The 21,193-nt window shown below is 46.5% G+C and overlaps 1 protein-coding gene across 3 annotated transcripts in view; it reads left to right on the top strand.

The window, feature by feature from the left end:
* sec22a (SEC22 homolog A, vesicle trafficking protein) overlaps positions 1-18,260 on the top strand; it is a 93,574-nt gene extending 75,314 nt beyond the window's left edge. For 2 of the 3 annotated variants that reach the window (XM_085986834.1, XM_085986832.1), the window contains exons 6-7: positions 13,890-13,952; positions 17,106-18,260. In XM_085986834.1, coding sequence (XP_085842960.1) covers positions 13,890-13,952; positions 17,106-17,306 — 264 coding nt within the window. In that variant the 3' untranslated portion in view covers positions 17,307-18,260. The remainder of the gene's footprint in view (positions 1-13,889; positions 13,953-17,105) is intronic. The other variant, XM_085986833.1, reaches the window with a different exon arrangement.
* The last annotated feature ends 2,933 nt before the right edge of the window (positions 18,261-21,193 follow it).

Raw genomic sequence — 21,193 nt, 5'->3', positions numbered from 1 at the left:
CTCCCACCCAGCTTTGTGATGTCTGCAAATTTGGAGATATTACATCCAATTCCCTCCTCCAGATCGTTAATATATATATTGTGAACAGCTGGGGTCCTAGGACTGATCCTTGCGGTACCCCACTAGTCGCTGCCTGCCACTCGGAAAACGACCCGTTTATTCCAACTCTTTGCTTCCTGTCTGCCAACCAGTTCTCTATCCAAGTCAATACCTTTCCCCCAATCCCATGTGCCTTAATTATGCACGCTAATCTCTTATGCGGGACCTTATCGAAAGCCTTCTGAAAGTCCAAATACACCACATCCACTGGTTCTCCCTTATCTATTTTACCAGTTATATCCTCAAAAAAATTCCAGTAGATTAGTCAAGCACGATTTACCTTTTGTAAATCCATGTTGACTTTGTCCGATCCTGTCACTGCTTTCCAAGTGCTCTGCTATTGCACCTTTTATAATGGACTCTAGCATTTTCCCCACTACCAATGTCAGGCTTACCGGTCTATAATTCCCCGCTTTTTCTCTACCACCTTTTTTGAATAGTGGGGCAACATTAGCTACCTTCCAATCCATGGGTACTGTTCCAGAGTCTATCGAGTTCTGGAAGATGACCAGCAATGCATTTACTATCTCCAGGGCCACTTCCTTAAGTACCCTAGGATGTAGATTATCAGGCCCTGGGGATTTATCGGCCTTCAATCCCGTCAACTTCCCCAACACCATTTCCCTACAAATACTGATTTCTTTCAGTTCCTCCGTCTCATTAGACCCTATGTTCCCCGACATCTCTGGGAGGTTATTTGTGTCCTCCTTTGTGAAGACAGAACCAAAATATGTATTTAATTGGTCTGCCATTTCTTTGTTCCCCATTATAAATTCCCCTGATTCTGACTGCAAGGGACCTACGCTTGACTTCACCAATCTTTTTCTCTTCACATATCTATAAAAGCTTTTACAGTCAGTTTTTATGTTCCCTGCAAGCTTACTTTCATAATCTATTTTCCCCCTCTTAATTAATTAATGTTACGTGTAAGCATTAAGTACCATTTCATTCCCTAAAGGACATTGGAGAACCACATGGGTTTTAGTGACGGTCTGACCGCTTCACAATCACTTTTCCTGAATTCCGATTCCCAACTGCCATGGTGGGATTTGAACTCCTGTTCTCCTGGATCAGTCCAGCTCCTGAGGTACCTAGGCTTTTCCCTCCACTACAGCACCGTACCTCATATATTCCATGATTGCTAAGGAATTGTGGAGATCCATTGTAAAGGTGAGGTTTAGGTTTCGTGTCATTGCCATGAGTGAGATGTCATTGTTGTTTTTATGACAAAATCAAAGCTAATGAGTGACACCATCTTCAAGGAATGTGCTTGGATGTCAGAGGGGAAAAAAACATCCTTTATAATTTAAGGGCTTGCATTGTCTACTCATTGTCGCTCTGATTAGACCCTCAGAAGATGGAGAATCTTACATGTACATCAGCAGAGGCTGATTTTTTTTTAAGATCTTGCTGAGAGCTCAAAGAACTATCTGCTCATTGTTTTACATGCAACAAGACCTGTACGACGTTCAGGCTTGGGCTGATAAGTGGCAGGTAACATTCATGCCACAGAAGTGCCAGGCAATGACCATCCCCAACAAGCGAGAGTCTAACCACCGCCCCTTGATATTCAACGGCATTACCATCACCGAATCCCCCACTATCAACATCCTGGGGGTCACCATTGACCAGCCACATAAATACTGTGGCAACAAGAGCAGGTCAGAGGCTGGGTATTCTGCGGCAAGTGTCTCACCTCCTGACTCCCCAAAGCCTTTCCCCCATCTACAAGGCACAAGTAAGGAGTGTGATGGAATACGTTCCACTTGCCTGGATGAGTGCAGCTCCAACAACACTCAAGAAGCTCGACACCATCCAGGACAAAGCAGCCCGCCTAATTGGCCCCCCATCCACCACCTTAAACATTCACTCCCTCCACCACCAGCGTACTGTGGCTGCAGTGTGTACCATCAACAAGATGCACTGCAGCAACTCGCCAAGGCTTCTTCGGCAGCACCTCCCAAACCCGCGACTTTTTCCACCTAGAAGGACAAGGGCAGCAGGCACAGGGGAACACCACCACCTCCAAGTTTCCCTCCAAGTCGCACACCATCCTGACTTAGAAGTATATCGCCGATCCTTCATCGCTGGGTCAAAATCCTGGAATTCCCTACTAACAGCACTGTGGGAGTACCTCCACCACATGGACTGCAGCGGTTCAAGAAGGCGGCTCACCACCACCTTCTCGAGGGCAATTAGGGATGGGCAATAAATGCTGGCCTTGCCAGCGACGTCTACATCCCATAGACGAAAAAAACCCAAAATAATTAACCCAGTTTGTGCGAAGTGCAGTATTGATTGTTATACTTCTACCACTATATATCTTTTCTGTAAATAGATCTAGACCGTAATGTTTGCAGTGGTCTAGTATCCAGATTATTTTCCACTAAACTGTTTTCTGCGATCAGGGTTACGCTAGCCCATTCAAAACGACAATAAGCACTCGGATTTTGGTCCATAAGAGTTATTCTGCCTGTGGAAATTGTTGTCAAGCCACAAATATGAGGGGAAAAAAACAAACTGTAACTTCCTCGTTAAATCATTAATCCAAGATGAAGGACAGGATTAAATGTTTGTGGATTAATGGGCAGAAAATCACGGATAAACTTTTAGAGTTGGAGGTACTCCATACCTTGAAAATATTGACATTGGCATCACTGAAGCTTGGCTCTCTGCAGAGGATAGGCAACAGATGGAAGTACATGGATATACAGTTTTGCAAAGATAGACCTGTTAAACTTGGGCAGGGCAGTAGCATAAATGGTAAAGCATAATAGCAATTGAAAGGATGTGTGTAAATGAGGAAGGGGAGATGGCGGAAGCCACCGGAGTAGAAATTAGTCTTGATAAGTTCAACAAAGTAATAATTGGCACTGCAAGCAACTTGAGATTAAGAGATGACAGGAGCTGTTTAGGCAAGTAAGTTGAGGCTGCAGGAAGTCATACTGTGATACACGAGGTATTTTGACATTAATTGGACGAGCCAGGCACAACTGGATGAAAGGGGTGAGGTACAGGAAACTCTCTTTTAACCGGAAATCTCTCTTAACCGGCAAAATTCAAGCGTAGGTTCAGGTAAGTTTTACTATATATTAGTGGCCGTGTAACCGGGGTTCCTGGATCTGTGGCCGTGTAACCGGACCTCCTGCACAAGTGCCATGTAACCGGGGCTCCTGCACCTGTGGCCGTGTACGGGGCTCTCGTACCTTGGTAAGTGTAACTCTCTGTAATCCGGACTCTCTGATCAACCGGCACCACGCCGGTCCCATCGGTGCCGGGTGAAAAAGAGTTTCCTGTACAACTCATAGACTGATTTATCTTGAGGGCATTTGATTGAGTTAGAGCAAGTTGTTCTAACCTTGTGTACATAATTGCTGAGGCCACAGTTGGGTTACTCTGTTGTTTTGGGCACCTCGCCGTCAAAAGTATATTGATGTGTTGGAAAGGCTTCACAGAGGAGTGACACGGATGATTTAGGGCCCTGTGTTCTAAGTTAGGAAGATAGACTTATACAACTGAACTTGTTTCAAGTACAGAAAAGAAAATTGAAAGTCATTATGATCAAGGATTTTTAAAATGCTGAAAAGAGTGGATTAAAGCAACTTGGGAGTGCGAGCACGCAACTGGAACACGAGAAGATAAAATGAACAAACCTAAAGTGAGACTAGCGACCGGAACGGTTTTTTAAAAATCCTCTCCACAGAGTCATAGATATGTTTATTGGACCCCCAATGAAGCCAGTTAATGCTGTGGCCACTAACACTTTTAAAATAAAAACCTGCATCAATATCTGATTTGGGGCAGCATTGTAAGGATTAAAGACGATTTAGTGTTGGGTGGAACTTGTAAGTTCCTAATTGTTGGGACCATTCAAACGTAATGCCATGGAAAGCAACTGATCCAAGGTGAATAATGTGAACGAAGGCAAGTTAGAGCTTTTGGAATTTTGTTTGCTTTACTATTTTATTTCAATGGAGTTATGAAAGAAGCTTTACAGAACCTTTACTCGATATAAAAAGGGTTGGGTAGTTCAATTCGGAGCAGATCGGTCTCTGGAGGAAGGGCTTGATGGACTGTGATCTAATCTCAGCCTATGGGCTGAATGACCTATTCCCATTTTGCAGCCTGCTAAATTGCTATTTAATTTCCTGTAAAGGTACTGTGAATTGAACAACCTACGAAAGTTTTGATGGCCATTATTACATAACCTAGGTATGTTGATCAGTTAAAGTCTGATATTTCTGACACTTGAGTTACATTAATCTCTCTTGGTATCAAATGGTGGGTGCAGTATTCACTATCTCCACAGAGGGTGAAACAGGAAGCCATGTTTTCACTGACCGTGCACATAGTGAAGATGGTAAAAGTGCATCCCATGCATGCACGCTAATGCATTCACAGAATACTCCTTAATGGCCTCCCACTGCCCATGTGACTTCATAGTGGCACTGGTGTAAAGTAAATGCAAGTTTGCTCTTTTTATATATGACCTCAGGACATTCCAAAGCACCTCGCAGCCAATACACTTTTGAAGTATAGTCACTGTTGTAATGTAGGGAAATGCAGCAGCTAATTTTATGCGGCAAGGTCCCACAAGCAGCAATGAGATAAATGACCAGATGGTCTGTTTTTTGGTGGTGTATTTTGAGGGATAACTGCTAGCCAGGGCATCTTTTCATGTTGAAAGTCTCCGAGCATGAACATGGTGAACTGGGTGTCTTTCACCGCTGGGTTCAAATCCAGCTGGCTGTAAGGTCCAATGTGAAATGTGTTTAGGTAGACTCATCCCTGTTTCTAGTCAACATGGGCCTACAGCACAAAATTCCCTAATTGAGCATGAACTGGTACTGTCACTCAGAGAGGCCACAGGATGGTGGTTGTGGGAAATGGAAATGCAATGTCTCATTGGGAGTGGTCTTCTGAGGTTGGGGCTGAAGCAGGTTGTTGAGGAAGTTTTACTCTGCTACACCCGGTCCAGCAGTGCTTAATGCTGGGTGTCTGAAATGGGAAGAGTTCCATTGCCCAGGACGAACATCCCACACCTTGATGAGCACAATAAAATTAAAGAAAAAACTTGAACCACCAGAACAGGCAGATGGACCTGAGTTTAAGGTCTCATCCAAATTTCTATTGCAGAAGGATGTAGAATTGGATTTAAATTTGGGATAACAAATGAGAGTTTCAATAGTTCCTTACTCCAAACTATCCAGCTCTTAGGTTACACATGGCATGGTTGATTATTTCCTCAACTTTATCATTAACATGTGAATGGTGGTACAGGGGACCATTAAATGCTTTTTTTAGGTGAGATTTGCACCAACTGTTTTTGTTTTAGAGATGATGCCCAACCTAAGGCTTTGCAAGACCCATCTCTTCCCGGTGGCTTTGCTAACAGCACACTGTTGTTTTTCCATTTTATATCATGATATGGGTGCTGGAGACATATGCTGAAGACACCATACTGATGCCAAAGGTACAGGATAAAAGCAACGCAGCTAATTCAGGATTTAGATACTTTGCAGCAGTTTGAGTCTGCTGTGGGTCATTGTGTTTCACAGAGAAGTAAACATTGGAGCTCAAGACAGGCTTGAGGTGCTACATGGAATTGAGCATAACTGTATATAAGAACATAAGAATTAGGAGCAGGAGTCGACCATTCGGCCCCTCGAGCCTGCTCCACCATTCAATAAGATCATGGCTGATCTTCAGCCTCAACTCCACTTTGCTGCCCGATCTCCATACCCCTTGATTCCCCTGGAGCCCAAAAATCAATCTATCTCAGCCTTGAATATACTCAACGATTCAGCACCCACAGCCCTTTGGGGTAGAGAATTCCAAAGATTCACAACCCTCAGTGAAGAAATTCCTCCTCATCTCAGCCCAAAATGGCCAACCTGAGATTATGCCCCCTAGTTCTAGACACTCCAGCCAGGGGAAACAACCTCTCGGCATCTACTCTGTCAATCCCTCTCCGAATCCATGTCCTTGATTAGCAGGTTGAGATGATAAAGGATATGCGGAATTGAGTGTGCCGCCTTGGGGAGGAAGCATCCCATCAACTGGTGTGGAGCCTGTGGAGAAAATGGTGAAAATAGGAGAGAACATTTTGAGATTATAGTTCTGGGCAAGGAGGGCCATTTTAGTTTTATTTTCTTCTGTAGCTGACATCTCTTGCCTTCTCTAGAGAATTCAGCACTGCACATGGGGATTACAGTGTGACCCATCTAAAAATATCATATATTTTCTGCAATAGAAGGTCACAGTATATTAGGTGACACTTTTTTTCTGTTTTCTAACCTTCAAAAATCACAGGAAAGGCGAACACAATTCAGGAAAAATGGTTCGAGTTCCTTTTAAGGTATATTCTCTTCCTCTGACTCTCTGAGCATTAGTATACAATAGAACTTGTGGTTTATTGGAAAGTGAGCTGCTGAGTCACGCTAGGTGCATAATTCATGTGCCTGGGATGCGTTCTGCAGATGCAGCACTAGCTCAGTGTCTCTGAGTCAGAAGGTTATGGGTTCAAGTCCCACTCCAGAGACTTGATCACACAATCTAGGCTGACACTCCCAGTGCCAGCACTGAGGGAGCATTGCCGGAGGTGCCATCTTTCAGATGTGACAGATACCGTTGCACTGTTCGAAGAAGAACCGGGGTGTCCTGGCCAATATTTATTCCTCAACCAACCTGACTTTCAAAAGAAAACAGATTTTCTGGCCATCATCACATTGCTGTATGTGGGATCTTGCTGTGCATAAGTTGGCTTCCCCCGTTTCCTACATTACAACAGTGACTGCTTCAAAAGTACTTAATTGGCTGTAAAGTGCTTTGGGACACCGAGGTTGCGAAAGATGCTATATAAAATGCAAGTTCGTTCGTTCTTAGATTCAACTCATTAGTGGTTTATTTAGTCAGTGAAGCACGAGGCTAAGTGACATTTCGTATTTAATTGCTAGTTGAGAAATGGTTTAAAGGCTGTAAGGGTAACTATAGACTGTGATGATCATGAATACCTTCAGGCACTGTGCTTGGCCGGGCCTGTGGTTGTAAGGATGTAAAGGCCGCCGTGTACACAGAGGAACTTATCCGGGACGCTTTTGTAGCGGGCCACAGATCCAATTACACCCGACAGCGACTGTTGGAGCAGAGTAACCTCGACCTCAACAAGGCCTCTGAACTCGCACTATCGTTGGATGCAGCCTACCAGGGCATGGATGCCTACTCCTCTGCACCGTGGACGCCGCGGGGAATGACAGCCTGGGACACGGTAGGACCGCCTCATAGCGCCGTGCCACCCCAACCACACCCCAACAACGGCCCAACTACTGCAGCAGTGTCCCAAGGCCAGACAGCAGTGCCCCAAGGCCAGAAATGCTACTTCTGTGGCCAGGCAAAACACCTCCGAGCGCGCTGCCCGGCGAAAAACGCGATCTGCTCGGGCTGCGGGAAGAAGGGACACTACGCTAGCGTCTGCAGGGCCAAAGCCACCCCGAACCCCAGCAGCGCCGCGTGTGGGCCATGCGGGCCGCCATCTTGGACCTCCCCGGCCATGTGCGAATCACCGGTACAGCAGCCATTTTGGACGCCTCCAGCCACATGGGGATCATGGACGCCGCCATCTTGGACGACAGCCGGCCCCCGACACCGCCTCATCTGATACCCGCAGCGACACACCGACCCCTACGCTGGCATCCGTTACACTGGACCAAGCGAGACCGCACCAACTGGCCAGTTCCACAATGGACATTAAGGTAAATGGTCACGATACAATCTGCCTTTTTGACTCTGGGAGCACGGAGAGCTTCATCCACCCCGACACGGTGCAGCGTTGCTCTCTCCCAGTCCTGCCTGCGCAACAGCGGATTTCTATGGCCTCCGAGTCCCAGTCGGCGGACATCGGCGGCTACTGCGTGGTGACACTCGTAGTAGACGGGACCGTGTACGATCATTTTAAACTTCTGGTCCTGCCTGACCTCTGCGCTGCCGTCCTGCTGGGGTTAGATTTTCAATGCCACCTTAAAAGTGTTACGATGGCGTACGGTGGACCCCTACCCCCACTCACAGTCCGCAGCCAGCAGCTTCCAAATTGCCTGCCGCGCACCAGGTGCAACCTCTCCACACTCAGAGTCACCCCCCCCCCCCCCCCCAACTGTTTGCTAACCTCACCCCCGACTGTAAGCCCATCGCCACAAAGAGCAGGCGATACAGTGCCGGGGACAGGGTTTTCATTAAAACCGAAGTGGAGCGGCTCCTGAAAGAAGGGATTATTGAGGGCAGTACCAGCCCCTGGCGAGCCCAGGTTGTGGTCGTTAAGACCGGCGAGAAGCAGCGCCTGGTCATCGACTACAGCCAGACAATAAATCGCTACACCCTGCTGGACGCCTACCCACTCCCCCGTATAGCTGATATGGTCAACCAGATCGCGCAGTACCGCGTCTTCTCGACCATTGACCTGAAATCAGCGTACCACCAGCTCCCCATCCGCCCTGAGGACCGCCAGTACACTGCCTTTGAGGCAAACGGCCGCCTCTATCACTTCCTTAGGGTTCCCTTTGGCGTCACCAACGGGGTCTCCGTCTTCCAAAGGGAGATGGACCGGATGGTAGATCAAAATGCGTTGCAGGCCACTTTCCCATATCTGGACAATGTGACCATCTGCGGCCGTGACTTGCAGGACCATGACGCAAACCTCGAAAAATTCCTCCGCACCGCCCAACTCCTAAACCTGACATATAACAAGGAGAAGTGCATATTCCGCACAAACCGCCTTGCCATCCTTGGCTGTGTTGTGGAACACGGAGTCATCGGCCCCGACCCCGACCGGATGCGTCCCCTTATGGAACTTCCACTGCCCCACTGCCTCAAGGCCCTGAAGAGGTGCCTAGGGTTTTTCTCCTATTACGCCCAGTGGGTCCCCTACTATGCGGACAAGGCCCGTCCGCTGATCAAGTCCACCTCTTTTCCCTTGACGGCAGAGGCCCGCTTAGCCTTCCACCATATCAAGGAGGACATTGCCAAAGCCACCATGCACGCAGTGGACGAATCCATCCCCTTCCAGGTGGAAAGCGACGCGTCCGACTTTGCCCTGGCCGCTACCCTCAATCAGGCGGGGAGACCCGTGGCCTTCTTTTCACGAACCCTCCAAGGCCCGGAGACCAGACACTCCGCTGTTGAGAAGGAGGCCCAGGCGATTGTGGAGGCTGTGCGTCATTGGAGGCACTACCTGGCCGGAAAACGATTTACCCTGCTCACTGACCAGCGTTCAGTTGCTTTTATGTTTAACAACAAGCAGAGGGGCAAAATCAAAAATGACAAGATCTTGAGGTGGAGAATCGAACTTTCCACCTACAACTACGAGATCTTGTACCGGCCCGGGAAGCTAAATGAACCCCCGGATGCGCTATCGCGTGGCACCTGCGCCAGCGCGCAGATCGATAGACTGCGGGCCCTCCACAATGACCTCTGCCACCCGGGGGTCACCAGGTTCTTCCACCTCATCAAGGCCCGCAACCTGCCTTACTCTATTGAGGAGGTCAGGACCATGACCAGGAACTGCCAAGTCTGCGCCGAGTGCAAACCGCACTTTTATAGACCAGACAGGGCCCACCTGATAAAAGCCACTCGCCCCTTCGAGCGCCTGAGCATTGATTTTAAAGGGCCTCTCCCCTCCTCCGACCGCAATGTGTACTTCCTCAATATTATTGATGAGTACTCCCGTTTCCCGTTCGCCTTCCCCTGCCCGGACATGACCAGTGCCACGGTCATTAAATGTCTGAACAACCTCTTCACCCTGTTCGGCTTCCCCAGCTATATCCATAGCGACCGGGGCTCATCGTTTATGAGCGACGAACTCCGTCAGTACCTGCTAACTAGGGGTATTGCCACAAGCAGGACCACCAGCTACAACCCCCGGGGGAACGGACAGGTGGAAAGAGAAAATGCGACAGTTTGGAAGGCCGTCCTGCTAGCCTTAAAGTCTAGGGGCCTTCCAACCTCCCGCTGGCAGGATGTGCTCCCCGATGCGCTCCACTCTATTCGGTCACTGCTCTGCACTGCCACTAACGCCACCCCTCATGAGAAAATGTTTGTCTTCCCAAGGAAGTCCACATCGGGGACATTGCTACCGCCATGGCTGACGTCCCCAGGGCCGGTCCTACTGAGAAGACACGTGAGGACCCATAAAACGGACCCCCTGGTCGAGAGGGTCGACCTCCTCCACGCCAACCCCCAGTATGCTTACATCGCATACCCGGACGGGCGGGAGGACATGGTCTCCATAAGAGACCTTACACCCTCGGGGGCCGCAGTAACCCACTACCCACTACCACCCCCCCCCCCCCCCCCCCCCCACGATCCGATATCCAGCCCCAGCAGACGGCAGGCCTGGGCCCCGCGACCCGCTCGACATCTACGAGGACGACACGCCTGTGCCACAGCCTACGCTGGACTCGACGCCGGAAGCTTCACTACCCCTGCTGCCGTCGCCACACCGATCACAGCGGCAGACAAGACCTCCGGTTCGCGTGGTCGACCGGTCCAGGATACAAAGGGCTGGGGAGCAGTCACCTTTATACTAGGACCTGTGGGAGGAGTCAGCCGAGGCATGTCCAGGCATGTACACAGTGGAATACAAACAGGAATACAAACAGTGGTTTACCACCGGGACACCCTGAGGTTGTGAAAGATGCTATATAAAATGCAAGTTCGTTCGTTCTTAGATTCAACTCATTAGTGGTTTATTTAGTCAGTGAAGCACGAGGCTAAGTGACATTTCGTATTTAATTGCTAGTTGAGAAATGGTTTAAAGGCTGTAAGGGTAACTATAGACTGTGATGATCAAATGATCCATGGAGCACTATTATTCCTGTGCTAATGGTGATGCACAGATTGTCGGGAAGTTTGCATGAATTATTTTGGAAATCTTTATACAGTACTTTCCCTCGTGAGATTAAATGGGTGGAACAGATTTCGTGACTGCGTAGATTCTGTGTAGCCAGTAGGAGTTGTGAGCTTGATGGACTGAATGGCCTTTTCTTAGCCCATGGAGTAAAAATTACATGTGTAATCCAGAAAAATTGTTAATCTGCGGCACAAATGGGGGCAAGTTGGCGTGGCGGCAACCAATAGGACCAGGTTGGGTGAGAGTTTTGCCAACAGAACAGTTATCAGCTTCTCTTCCACATGCCCTCATGCTATGCTCTAATTCCTTGGCCGGGGTTGCAACCAAGCATATAGTCCTTGACATGCCATTGTAACTGGCCACTAGGCAGACCCACGAGAAACATTTGCCAGCAGTTTTGTTTCCTTTCTTCACTGTAGGAAAGTACTTGGCTCAGTGCCATCTCCCCAAGGGGGATTTCTCACTGAAATCCAGACTTTTCCATGTGTAAAACTACTGGCCTAAGCCTGTCGAACTGTAACATGCTGGTACCTGGTATGTTGCTACCCTGCGTACTCTGACTGCTTCACCAAAATTAGTCTCTGTATTCGGTGTTAAGACAGTTGTTGGAAAATTGTACAAAGCCAGAGCACTTCACTTCATCTGCTGTTCTTTCAATCTATAAAACATTCTGCATTTTAATGTCACACTGTAATTTTGTATTTTAATTGTGTCGGTCAGTTGGTAGCACCCTCGCCCCCGAGTCAGAAGGTTGTGGGTTCAAGTCCCACTCCAGAGACTTCAGCACAAAAATCTAGGCTGACACTCCAGTGCAGTGCTGAGGGAGTGCTGCACTGTCACAGGTGCCGTCTTTCGGATGAGACGTTAAACCGAGGCCCCGTCTGCTCTCGGGTGGACGTAAAAGATCCCATGGCACTCTTTCAAAGAGGAGCAGGGAAGTTACCCCCAGTGTCCTGGCCAATATTGATCTCTCGGGAAACATCACTAAAACAGACGATCTGGTCATTATCACATTGCTGTTTGTGGGAGCTTGCTGTGCGCAGATTGGCTGCCGCATTTCCTACATTACAGCAGGGACTACACTTCAAAAAAGTGCTTCATTGGCTGTAAAGCGCTTGGGAATGTCCGGTGGTCGTGAAAGGCGCTGTAGAAATACGTCTTTTTTAATGCACATTTATGACCTTGCATTTTAATAGTGCGCTAGCGCAGTCTTCAATGGAATTGTTGGAATTTAAAAGGATTAGCTATAAACCAGATCATTTCTCAAGACTAATGCAATATAACTTGTAATGGTTTCACTCACTCAGACAGTTAAAGCATTTCAAGATTTTTTGGGCAGGTGAATGGTGATTTGAATGAGGCTGTGATGTTAGATGGCCCTCTGCTGGAATGATGTACCATGTGCAAATTATTTGTTGCTTTAGGTGGTTTATTTTACCTATTTTTGGCCATTCTCTCTTGACGTCAGTGACTCTTACCGAGATGCAGTTCCACTGGCGCCAGTTGCCCTCGTGCCTCGCCCACACGGCCGTTTTTCACGAACGAGTCTAAACGACGAGTGCCGGCAGATCATGCAGAATATCTGGCGTCGAGCCCGATCCTGCCTGCACACGTCCAGCAGGGTGGCTGGAAGTCGATCAAAAGCAGGAATTCTGGCTGAATTCTTTGCCTCATTAGCCCAAAGGCATTGAGATCAGTAGTAGGACCCCCCACCCCCCACACAGCCAGCTGCTGCTCTAGCAAACTCAGCAGAGACCAGGCATCTAACCCAGGACCTCGGGGTGGTTCCGTACAACAATACAATACATGTTGACAGCAGGAGAGCTACTTTAAAGTTTTAAAATTCATTCCTGGGATGTGGACATCGCTGGCAAGGCCAGCATTTATTGCCCATCCCTAATTGCCCTCGAAGGTGGTGGTGATTCGCCGCCTTGAACCGCTGCAATCCGTGCGGTGAAGGTACTCCCACAGTGCTGTTGGGGAGGGAGTTCCAGGATTTTGACCCAGCGACGATGAAGAAATGGTGATATATTTCCAAGTCAGGATGGTGTGTGACTTGGAGGGGAACTTGGAGGTGATGGTGTTCCCTTGCGCCTGCTGCCCTTGTCCGTCTAGGTGGTAAAAGTCGCATGTTTGGAAGGTGAACATTGAACCTGTGGTTTAATTGTCAATTTTCTTTTGATTGCTCATGCATTTTATTTTTGCATGCAACACTTCCAATTCAGGACACGGTATCATCACTAAACACTCAACGGTCAGGGATAGAAAAGCCAGCTGAGGAGAAATGTCTCTACTCTTCTCCCAGCTTCAGAAGGGTGCTCCCTTACTGCAACAGCGTAACTTTTCTGCCTCTCACACCGGTCTCCTCGTAGATTTTCAGAGTGGGGTTTCCAGTTTATTTGGGAATTAGGAATACTTTTGTGTGTGGGTTCATGCCCAATAGGAAGGGACGAGACTCTTCACATAGGATCCTTGGCGCCAACTGAGAGACGACTTTCATTCCATCAACCTGGGCTAGATTCAAACTGAGGTCTTGGGTAAAAGGGCACCAAAATAACCCCGTAGTTTCCCCTCACTTACATTCTTTTTTAATTTAAGCAATACTTCAGTGATATTGAAATAAAAATAACTAATTTTGACAGCTGGTACCTATGTCCCTCCCTAAGCTCCTTCTTTTGGTCTGTCCTATAAAGAAATAGAAAATTCAGCAAAAACTGCCAACAAAAGAAGCTTAAATATGAATCTGAGCAATGATATTAACTGAGCTGCCTGATTGTTCAGCAGTTGGAAGAACCTGTGATGTGGATGCTGCAATCTGAAGGATAGAATGTTCTTCTCTGTGACCCATCCCAATGTGAATAACACACAGCCTTGTTTTTAAATCAAACAGGATGATGAGGAACTGAACAATGTTACTGTGTTTTTCATCGGTACTGCTGCATGTTTGTATCAGGTAGGTTCCCGGTCATCGAGCAATTTCGGGAAGAGTTTCTCTTTTGGGGGCAGCCAGGTGTCTCATGCGTGTGGAAATGCGTCGCCATGTTTGAATCTCCAAACCAAATGGCTGAGAAATCCCTTCCGCTAGAATGTCTGTTTTATTGAATAAAACCAAGACCACCAAAAGTGGCTTCCCGTGTGCAGATTTGCCATAGGGATGCACCCCACTTATCCACAGCCACATCCAGAGCGTTTAGGTGCAGGTTGGCAGAGCTGAGACCCAAGAATCCCCAACTTGCTACAATTGTACAGGGCTTTGGTGAGACAACAACCCCCCCTGGAGTACTGTGCACAGTTTCGGTCTCTTTATCTGAGGAAGGATATACTTGCCTTGGAGGCGGTGCAATGAAGGTTCACTAAATTGATTCCTGGGATGAGAGGGTTGTCCTATGAGGCGAGATTGAGTAGATTGGGCTTATAATCTCTGAAGTTTAGAAGAATGAGAGGTGATCTCATTGAAACATATTTCTTTACTCAGAGGGCTGTAAATCTTTGGAATTCTCTACCCCAAACGGCTGTGGATGCTGAATCATTGAGTATATTTAAGGCTGAGATAGATCGATTTTTTTGAATCAAAGTATATGGAGATCGGGCGGGAAAGTGGAGTTGAGATCGAAGATCAGCCATGATCTTATTGAATAGTGGAGCAGGCTCGAGGCCATATGGCCTACTCCTGCTCCTAATTCTTATGTTCTTACGTTCTTATGTTCCAAGTTTGTGCAGAGCCTACCAGCTCAGAGCCCTAGTTTCCTGCTGCTTGTTCACCACCTGTTATAGCACTGGCTTGAGAGGTTATCTGCAGCCTGAAGGAAAGAATTCCTGCTGCCCTTCAGTCTCCCCTTGTTCCACTAGTGAGCCAGTCTGGACGATCAGTCATCTACAGTATCCTGGAGCTGTAGATCTATCTGTTTCTGCTATTGGATTACCAAGTCTGACAGATTTAGTAATCTAACAACAACAACTTGCATTTATATAGTGCCTTTAACGTAGTAAAACATCCCAAGGCACTTCACAGGAGTGTTATCGGACAACATTTGACACCGAGCCACATAAGGAGATATTAGGACAGGTCACCAAAAGTTTGGTTAAAGAGGTAGGTTTTAATGAGCGTCTGAGGTAAAGAGGCGGCGAGGTTTAGGGAGGAAATTCCAGAGCTTTAGGGCCCAGGCAGCTGAAGCCACGTGGTGGAGCCATTAAAACCGGGAATGCACAAGTGGCCAGAATTGGAGGAGCGCGGAGGTCCCGGAGGGTGGTAGGGCTGGAGGCGGTCACACAGATAGGGAGGGGCAAGGCCATGAAGGGATTTGAAAACAAGAATGAGCATTTTAAAATTGAGGCGTTGCCTGACCGGGAGCCAATGTAGGTCAGCGAGCACAGGGGTGATGGGTGAACAAGACTTGGTGAGTGTTAGGATACGAGCAGCAGAGTTTTGGATGACCTCAAGTTTACGTCGGTTGGAAGACAGGTTTTAAGGAGCATCTTAAAGGAGAAGAGAGAGTTAGAGAGGTTTAGGGAGGGAATTCCAGAGCTTGGGGCCTAGGTGGCTGAAGATGGACGACATGCTTGGTGGTAGAAATTCAAAATAGAGTCAACCTTCTGTGGCAGAGTCGCACTAAACCAGGCGTGTCATCTGGACCCCAAGGAGACTGCACCTTCCTCCCCCTGCTCCCTCCCCTCCGAAGGGGGATAGTCACTAATTGGTCATTAGATATTTCCCCAGCAGGGTTTGAGCCCTCACTAAGCAGAAGGTAAATACCAGAAAGTGTGCAAACTGGCTGCTGCCTTTGCCGATATAACAGTGCCTGCACTTCAAAAAGTAATTTGTGTGATTCACTTTAAAACGTTGGTCAGAGATGTGATAAGGTGATAGCTAAATGCAAGTCTGTCCTTTAATACTTGGCACTTTTGGGCTGCAAGGCACATAAAGTGGGAGAGTCCCTTGCTTTCATCTGTTAAAAGGTTTTCGAAGATTCACCAGACTGATACCTGGGATGGCAGGAATGACGTATGAGGAGAGATTGGGTTGATTGGGCTTATACTCGCTGGAGTTTAGAAGAATGAGAGGGGATCTCATTGAAACTTATAAAATTCTAACAGGACTAGACGGACTAGATGCAGGAAGGATGTTCCTGATGGCCGGGGAGTCCAGAACCAGGGGTCACAGTCTAAGGGTAAGGGGTAAGCCATTTAGGACTGAGATGAGGGGGAATTTCTTCACCCAGAGAGTGGTGAACCTGTGGAATTCTCTACCACAGAAGGCTGTTGAGGCCAATTCATTAAATATATTCAAGAAGGAGTTAGATATATTTCTTGAGGCTAAAGGGATCAAGGGAGATGGGGAGAAGGCAGGGACAGGGTACTGAGTTTGGATGATCAGCCATGATCGCATTGAATGGCGGAGCGGGCTCGAGGGGCCGAATGGCCTACTCCTGCTCCTGTCTTCTATGTTTCTATGTCTGGTTGGTACCGCGGCTAGATGTCTGTGTAAGTGAGCTCAGCAACAATGAAGCACGCTGAGTAGAATATATGAGCATATGACGGAGGCCCAGATTTTATCCATTTAAGCGAGTGGGCAAGGGTTTGGTAGGTGAGTCACATGTTGGTTTTGAAATGGGATTGTGCTCCTGGGTCGAGTTACACATAGTGAGATAATCTGACATTATGCACATACTGATATGGATATAGAGTTTACCGGAATATCGTTCTCACAAAATACAGGGATATATGTATGATCCCTGAAGTCAGAGGGAAGAACTATAATATATAACTTGATAAGCTGGGGATCCTTTGCCTTGAAAAAGACCTCACATGGATGTTAGAGTTATACAAGATAGTTAATGTGATAAAGAAAGTAACCATGAATTCCAGATACATCAAGGTAGGGGGACAAAGGAGCACAGATTCAATGTAATAAAGGGCACATTTAGTTGTTAGAAAGTATTTCTTTATACAAAGGGTGATCAATAGCTTGAACTTAATAGCCACTGTTTATTACTTGTGCAAGCCCTGCAAATGTCAAGGAGCTGAGCTCTGCTGTTGCAACAGGCCTATTTTGCTCAGCATTATATCTTCTAAAATGTTTTTTTTTCCAATCTCCATTTTCTTTCAGTGTTACCTGCTGGCATGCTACAGCAGACGGAGGGATTTGAAATCGTTCCTGATGTTCGGTTTAGTCTGCCTGTGTAATCTGTACCTGCACGAACTTCGCAATACCTGGCAGATTCTGTTTCACGTAACGGTGGCTGCATTCGCTACTCTGCAGACACGGATGAGACAGCCGCAGGGAAAGGCCCCCGACTACAATGTCTGAGAGTCTGTGACTATAGAAAGTGCCTGTTTCAGGTGCTTTGTGATTTCTGCGGGAAGTACAGGATGGTCTGGGACATAGAATTTGGGTTTTTTTTTTAAAAAAAGGACAAGTGCATTTAATGGGGCCAAATAGGGAAAAATGTACTTGAGTTCTCCAGAAATGTTGTGGCAAAATGCTGCCACTCAAACTGAAAGCTACTAATCAAAATTGTGAGGATGAATTTCTGCTGTCAGTTCCTTAATGCGTCATTGCTGCAATATCTGTATGAAAGACCACCTGTTCAGACATGGGGCTAGAAAAATCCTGGATATTATGTTGGTTCTTTATATTTGGATTGAGCTGGTGTGAGACTTCTTTTTCTTTTATCCTTTTATTTTCCAGTTTATTTTTCTCCCCTTCGGAAGGCAGTCATACGTATTTGAGGCATGGCTCTGTGGGCGCTGGCGGCTCTGCTACCTTCATGCTCTCTTTAGTTCTACCCCTTCCTGCTGTCCCTTTAATCCACGGAGACAAGTGGACCTCTTTGCCAGTACTATTCTGTAACTACCTGATAAGAGGGCGAGTGCAAGCGTTTTCGGCGTCCCATGATTTTTATTTTCCGCTGACATGCAGTTGGGAAGAATCTAGCCTTTGTTCCGAGACTTGCCTTTCTGAGTTTGGGAATTTTCCAGTTTGTGAGCAATCGCGGGAATGAATCTGTTCTCTTCCAGTCCATGGCACGGTACCTTGCTATACGCACACACGCGCACAGACACACACACACTTGTGTCACCCTGCTGCCTGTCGGGATCTAAATACTTTTCCGATCAGGTTTTCATAATTGGGGTCGAGACACATGCTCTATTATGAGAAGTATAACATACTCAAATGTCTATATACAGTAGGTGAATATGTTCCAACCTTTTGTAGAAGATTGGTAAGAAATAAAATATGTAATGTATATATTTAGAGAAACTGGTGATCCCAAATGCTTTTTCCAGTACAAAATACACTGATGTCTCCTCATACATTTGATAAAACCTCCAACCCTGTGTGGCAGTTCCTATGGAATAGCTATTGCCCACCTTCCCACCAAAATCATCACAAAGCCATGCTGGTTTTTCTAATTTTATCCAGCCCAAAGTTATACACACACATCCTAAATAGAAACACAAACTGCTGGAAATACTCAGGTCAGGCAGCATCTGTGGAGAGAGAAACAGAGTTAACGTTTCAGATCGATGACCTTTCATCAGGACTAGCAAAGGTTGGAGATGCAACAGGTTTTAAGCAAGTACAGGTCTAGCCTAACCCTTTGGACCCAGCTTTAGGTCCCGCTGTTTCCTTGCTCTTTCTGCTACCCGTTTTGTCCATTTGCAGTTGGAAGTTCTGGATAAGTCTGCAGTTTAGTTGCCCACTGTCCTAATTGGAGAAAGCAATGGGTTGGGCAACAGCTGCTTTGGTGACAGGAGAGGGTAACCCAGAAATATAATTGGAAGAAATGGGATAAAACAAGGAAACAACTGATGCATCTTTGTGAATCAGGATGTCCTGTTGCAGTAAGGGATTTAGTATACAAGCACCAAGTCCTGGCGCAAGAGTTACATTTAATGTCTTTTCTTTTTAAAAATGATTGTCAGGCCACTAGGTTGGATGCCCCATGTGGGGGGAAAGGGCTGGCACTGTGCATCTTGTCCCACAGCAACTTTGCCATCCCACTAAATTTACTCAAATTGCTTGTGACTGACTTTGCTACTACCTCAGCCTTGACGGAAAGAAGAGGGGCTTCGCTAGAATGTCCTATTCATGGATTTGTGAATATATGCTGGTAGAATTTTAGTTTTCGTCTATTTTGAATCGCGTCTGAAACATCCTGAACACTAACAGAAACACAGCAAAGTTTGGATCCCCAACTACAATATTGATCTGTTCAGTGAGCTCGTAGGAATGCAATGCACACTTGCAACACATTCATGGTTGACGCAAGTGAAATCAGTAATGCATAGAAAGCATTTCAAATTTCCAACATCCAGAATGAGTTAGGAAAAATAGTACAGGAAACTTTGTGATATCCGGCACCGATGGGACCGGCATACTGCCGGACATACAAAGTTAATGTTGAAGCATATGGAGGTTTTCATCTCCATATCTGACAACAAACACTGTTGCTTAGCAACAGCTTCTAAAGAGTCTGCTGCAGCTGTAAGCATCTGTAGCTGAAGCTGTTGCTATAGCTACAGACCTTGCAGTGGCTGACTGGGGGGAAAAAAAAAGAGATCTAAAAAAACTTAAAGAAAACGGCTCCTGATTTTTGCTGTTAGATCGAGTATTCCGGACATACAACCTCCGGATAAACCAAAGTTTCCTGTAATAACAACTGAAAATGCTGGAAAAACGCAGCAGGCCAGGCAGCATCCGTGGCGAGAGAAACAGAGTTAACGTTTCAGGTCTGGGACCCTTCATCAGTTCTGATGAAGGGTCCCAGACCTGAAACGTTAACTCTGTTTCTCTCTCCACGGATGCTGCCTGGCCTGCTGAGTTTTTCCAGCATTTTCAGTTGTTGTTTCAGATTTCCAGCATCTGCAGTATTTTGCTATTATAGGAAAAATAGTACTGTATGTGGATCTGATCCAAATTCACTGATTCTTCCAAACCCCAGGGAACATTTTTCAGGGTAATTACACATTGAGTAAATCCAACCTAATTACATGTGGTTTCAAAAAAGCTTTTTAAAAAGTAACAAATAAGAACAAAGTGCTTGAAATACGTAGGTCACTTAGTATCTGAAAAGACAAAATGTTCAAACAAAGTGTCTCTCTCCTCAGGAGGTTAGGCTGTCCCCGGTAGAATCATTTTAAAGCACAGAAGGAGGCCTCAGTTTCTCCAGTCTCTCCTCGTAACAAAAGCCTCCATCCTTGGGCTCATCTTAGTCATCTCCCTAAGCCTCTCCGCCTCGCTACCTCTCTCCTCCTCCTTTTAAAACCTACTTCTTTGACCAAGCTTTTGGTCATCTCCCTTAATATCTCCTTATGTGGCTCAGTGTCAAATTTTGTTAGGTAACGTTCCTGTGAAGCGCCTTGGGACGTTTTACTATGTTAACGGCGCTATATAAATGCAAGTTGTTAATCTCTTGGCATCCTTCCTAAGGTAAGGTCCCCATTCTAACTGCAACCTGTCCAATGATTTGTATAGGTTTAGCATTCCCTCCACTTTTATACTGTACCTTCCTAGTTATAAAACCTAGGATCCCATGTGCATTTTTAAAAATCAGCTTTATCAACTTGTCCTCCCACTTTTAAAGATTTGTGTATCTGAACCTTGAGTCTCCCTGCCCTTCTGCTCCTTTTAAAGTTTTACCATTTAGTGCTCGTGTCCGCTCCTTATTCTCGCTCCCGAAATTTATGACCTCCCAATGGCATGTCCACCTGTTCTATCTCCCTGGTAATCCTTTATTGGCCCTAGTACCATCCCGACCTTCCTTTTTTTTATTGGTGTGCCTGTAAAATATTTCACTATTTTGTTTTATGTTCCTTGATAATTTAATTTCATAGTTCCTCTTTGCCTTCCTAATTATTTTTTTGACTTCTTTCCAAATCTCTTCTTTGGTGTCTCATTAGTGTTCTTGTTTTTTAGCGGAATATATTTTTCCTGGACTCTGAACACCGTTTTAAATGTTTCCCGTTGCTGTTCTCCGTCATTGTTTGCCAATATTGTTGTCCATTTTATTTTACCAAGTTCTATTCTCAGCCCCTCTAAATCAGCTTTTCTCTGATCTATTACCCTGGTCTTCGGCATACTTATGTGGCATAGTGGTTAGCACTGTTGTCTCACAGCGCCAGGGACCCGGGTTCAAATCCGGCCTCGGGTGACTGTCTGTGTGGAGTTTGCACATTCTCCCCGTGTTTGCG

This window comes from Somniosus microcephalus, chromosome 4, assembly GCF_052327205.1.
Source record: "Somniosus microcephalus isolate GS21.2 chromosome 4, FLI_Smic_1.0, whole genome shotgun sequence".
In the NCBI taxonomy this organism is placed as follows: domain Eukaryota; kingdom Metazoa; phylum Chordata; class Chondrichthyes; order Squaliformes; family Somniosidae; genus Somniosus; species Somniosus microcephalus.
The sequence above is the reverse complement of the archived record's forward strand: the minus strand, read 5'-3'. Positions and strand labels throughout refer to the sequence as shown.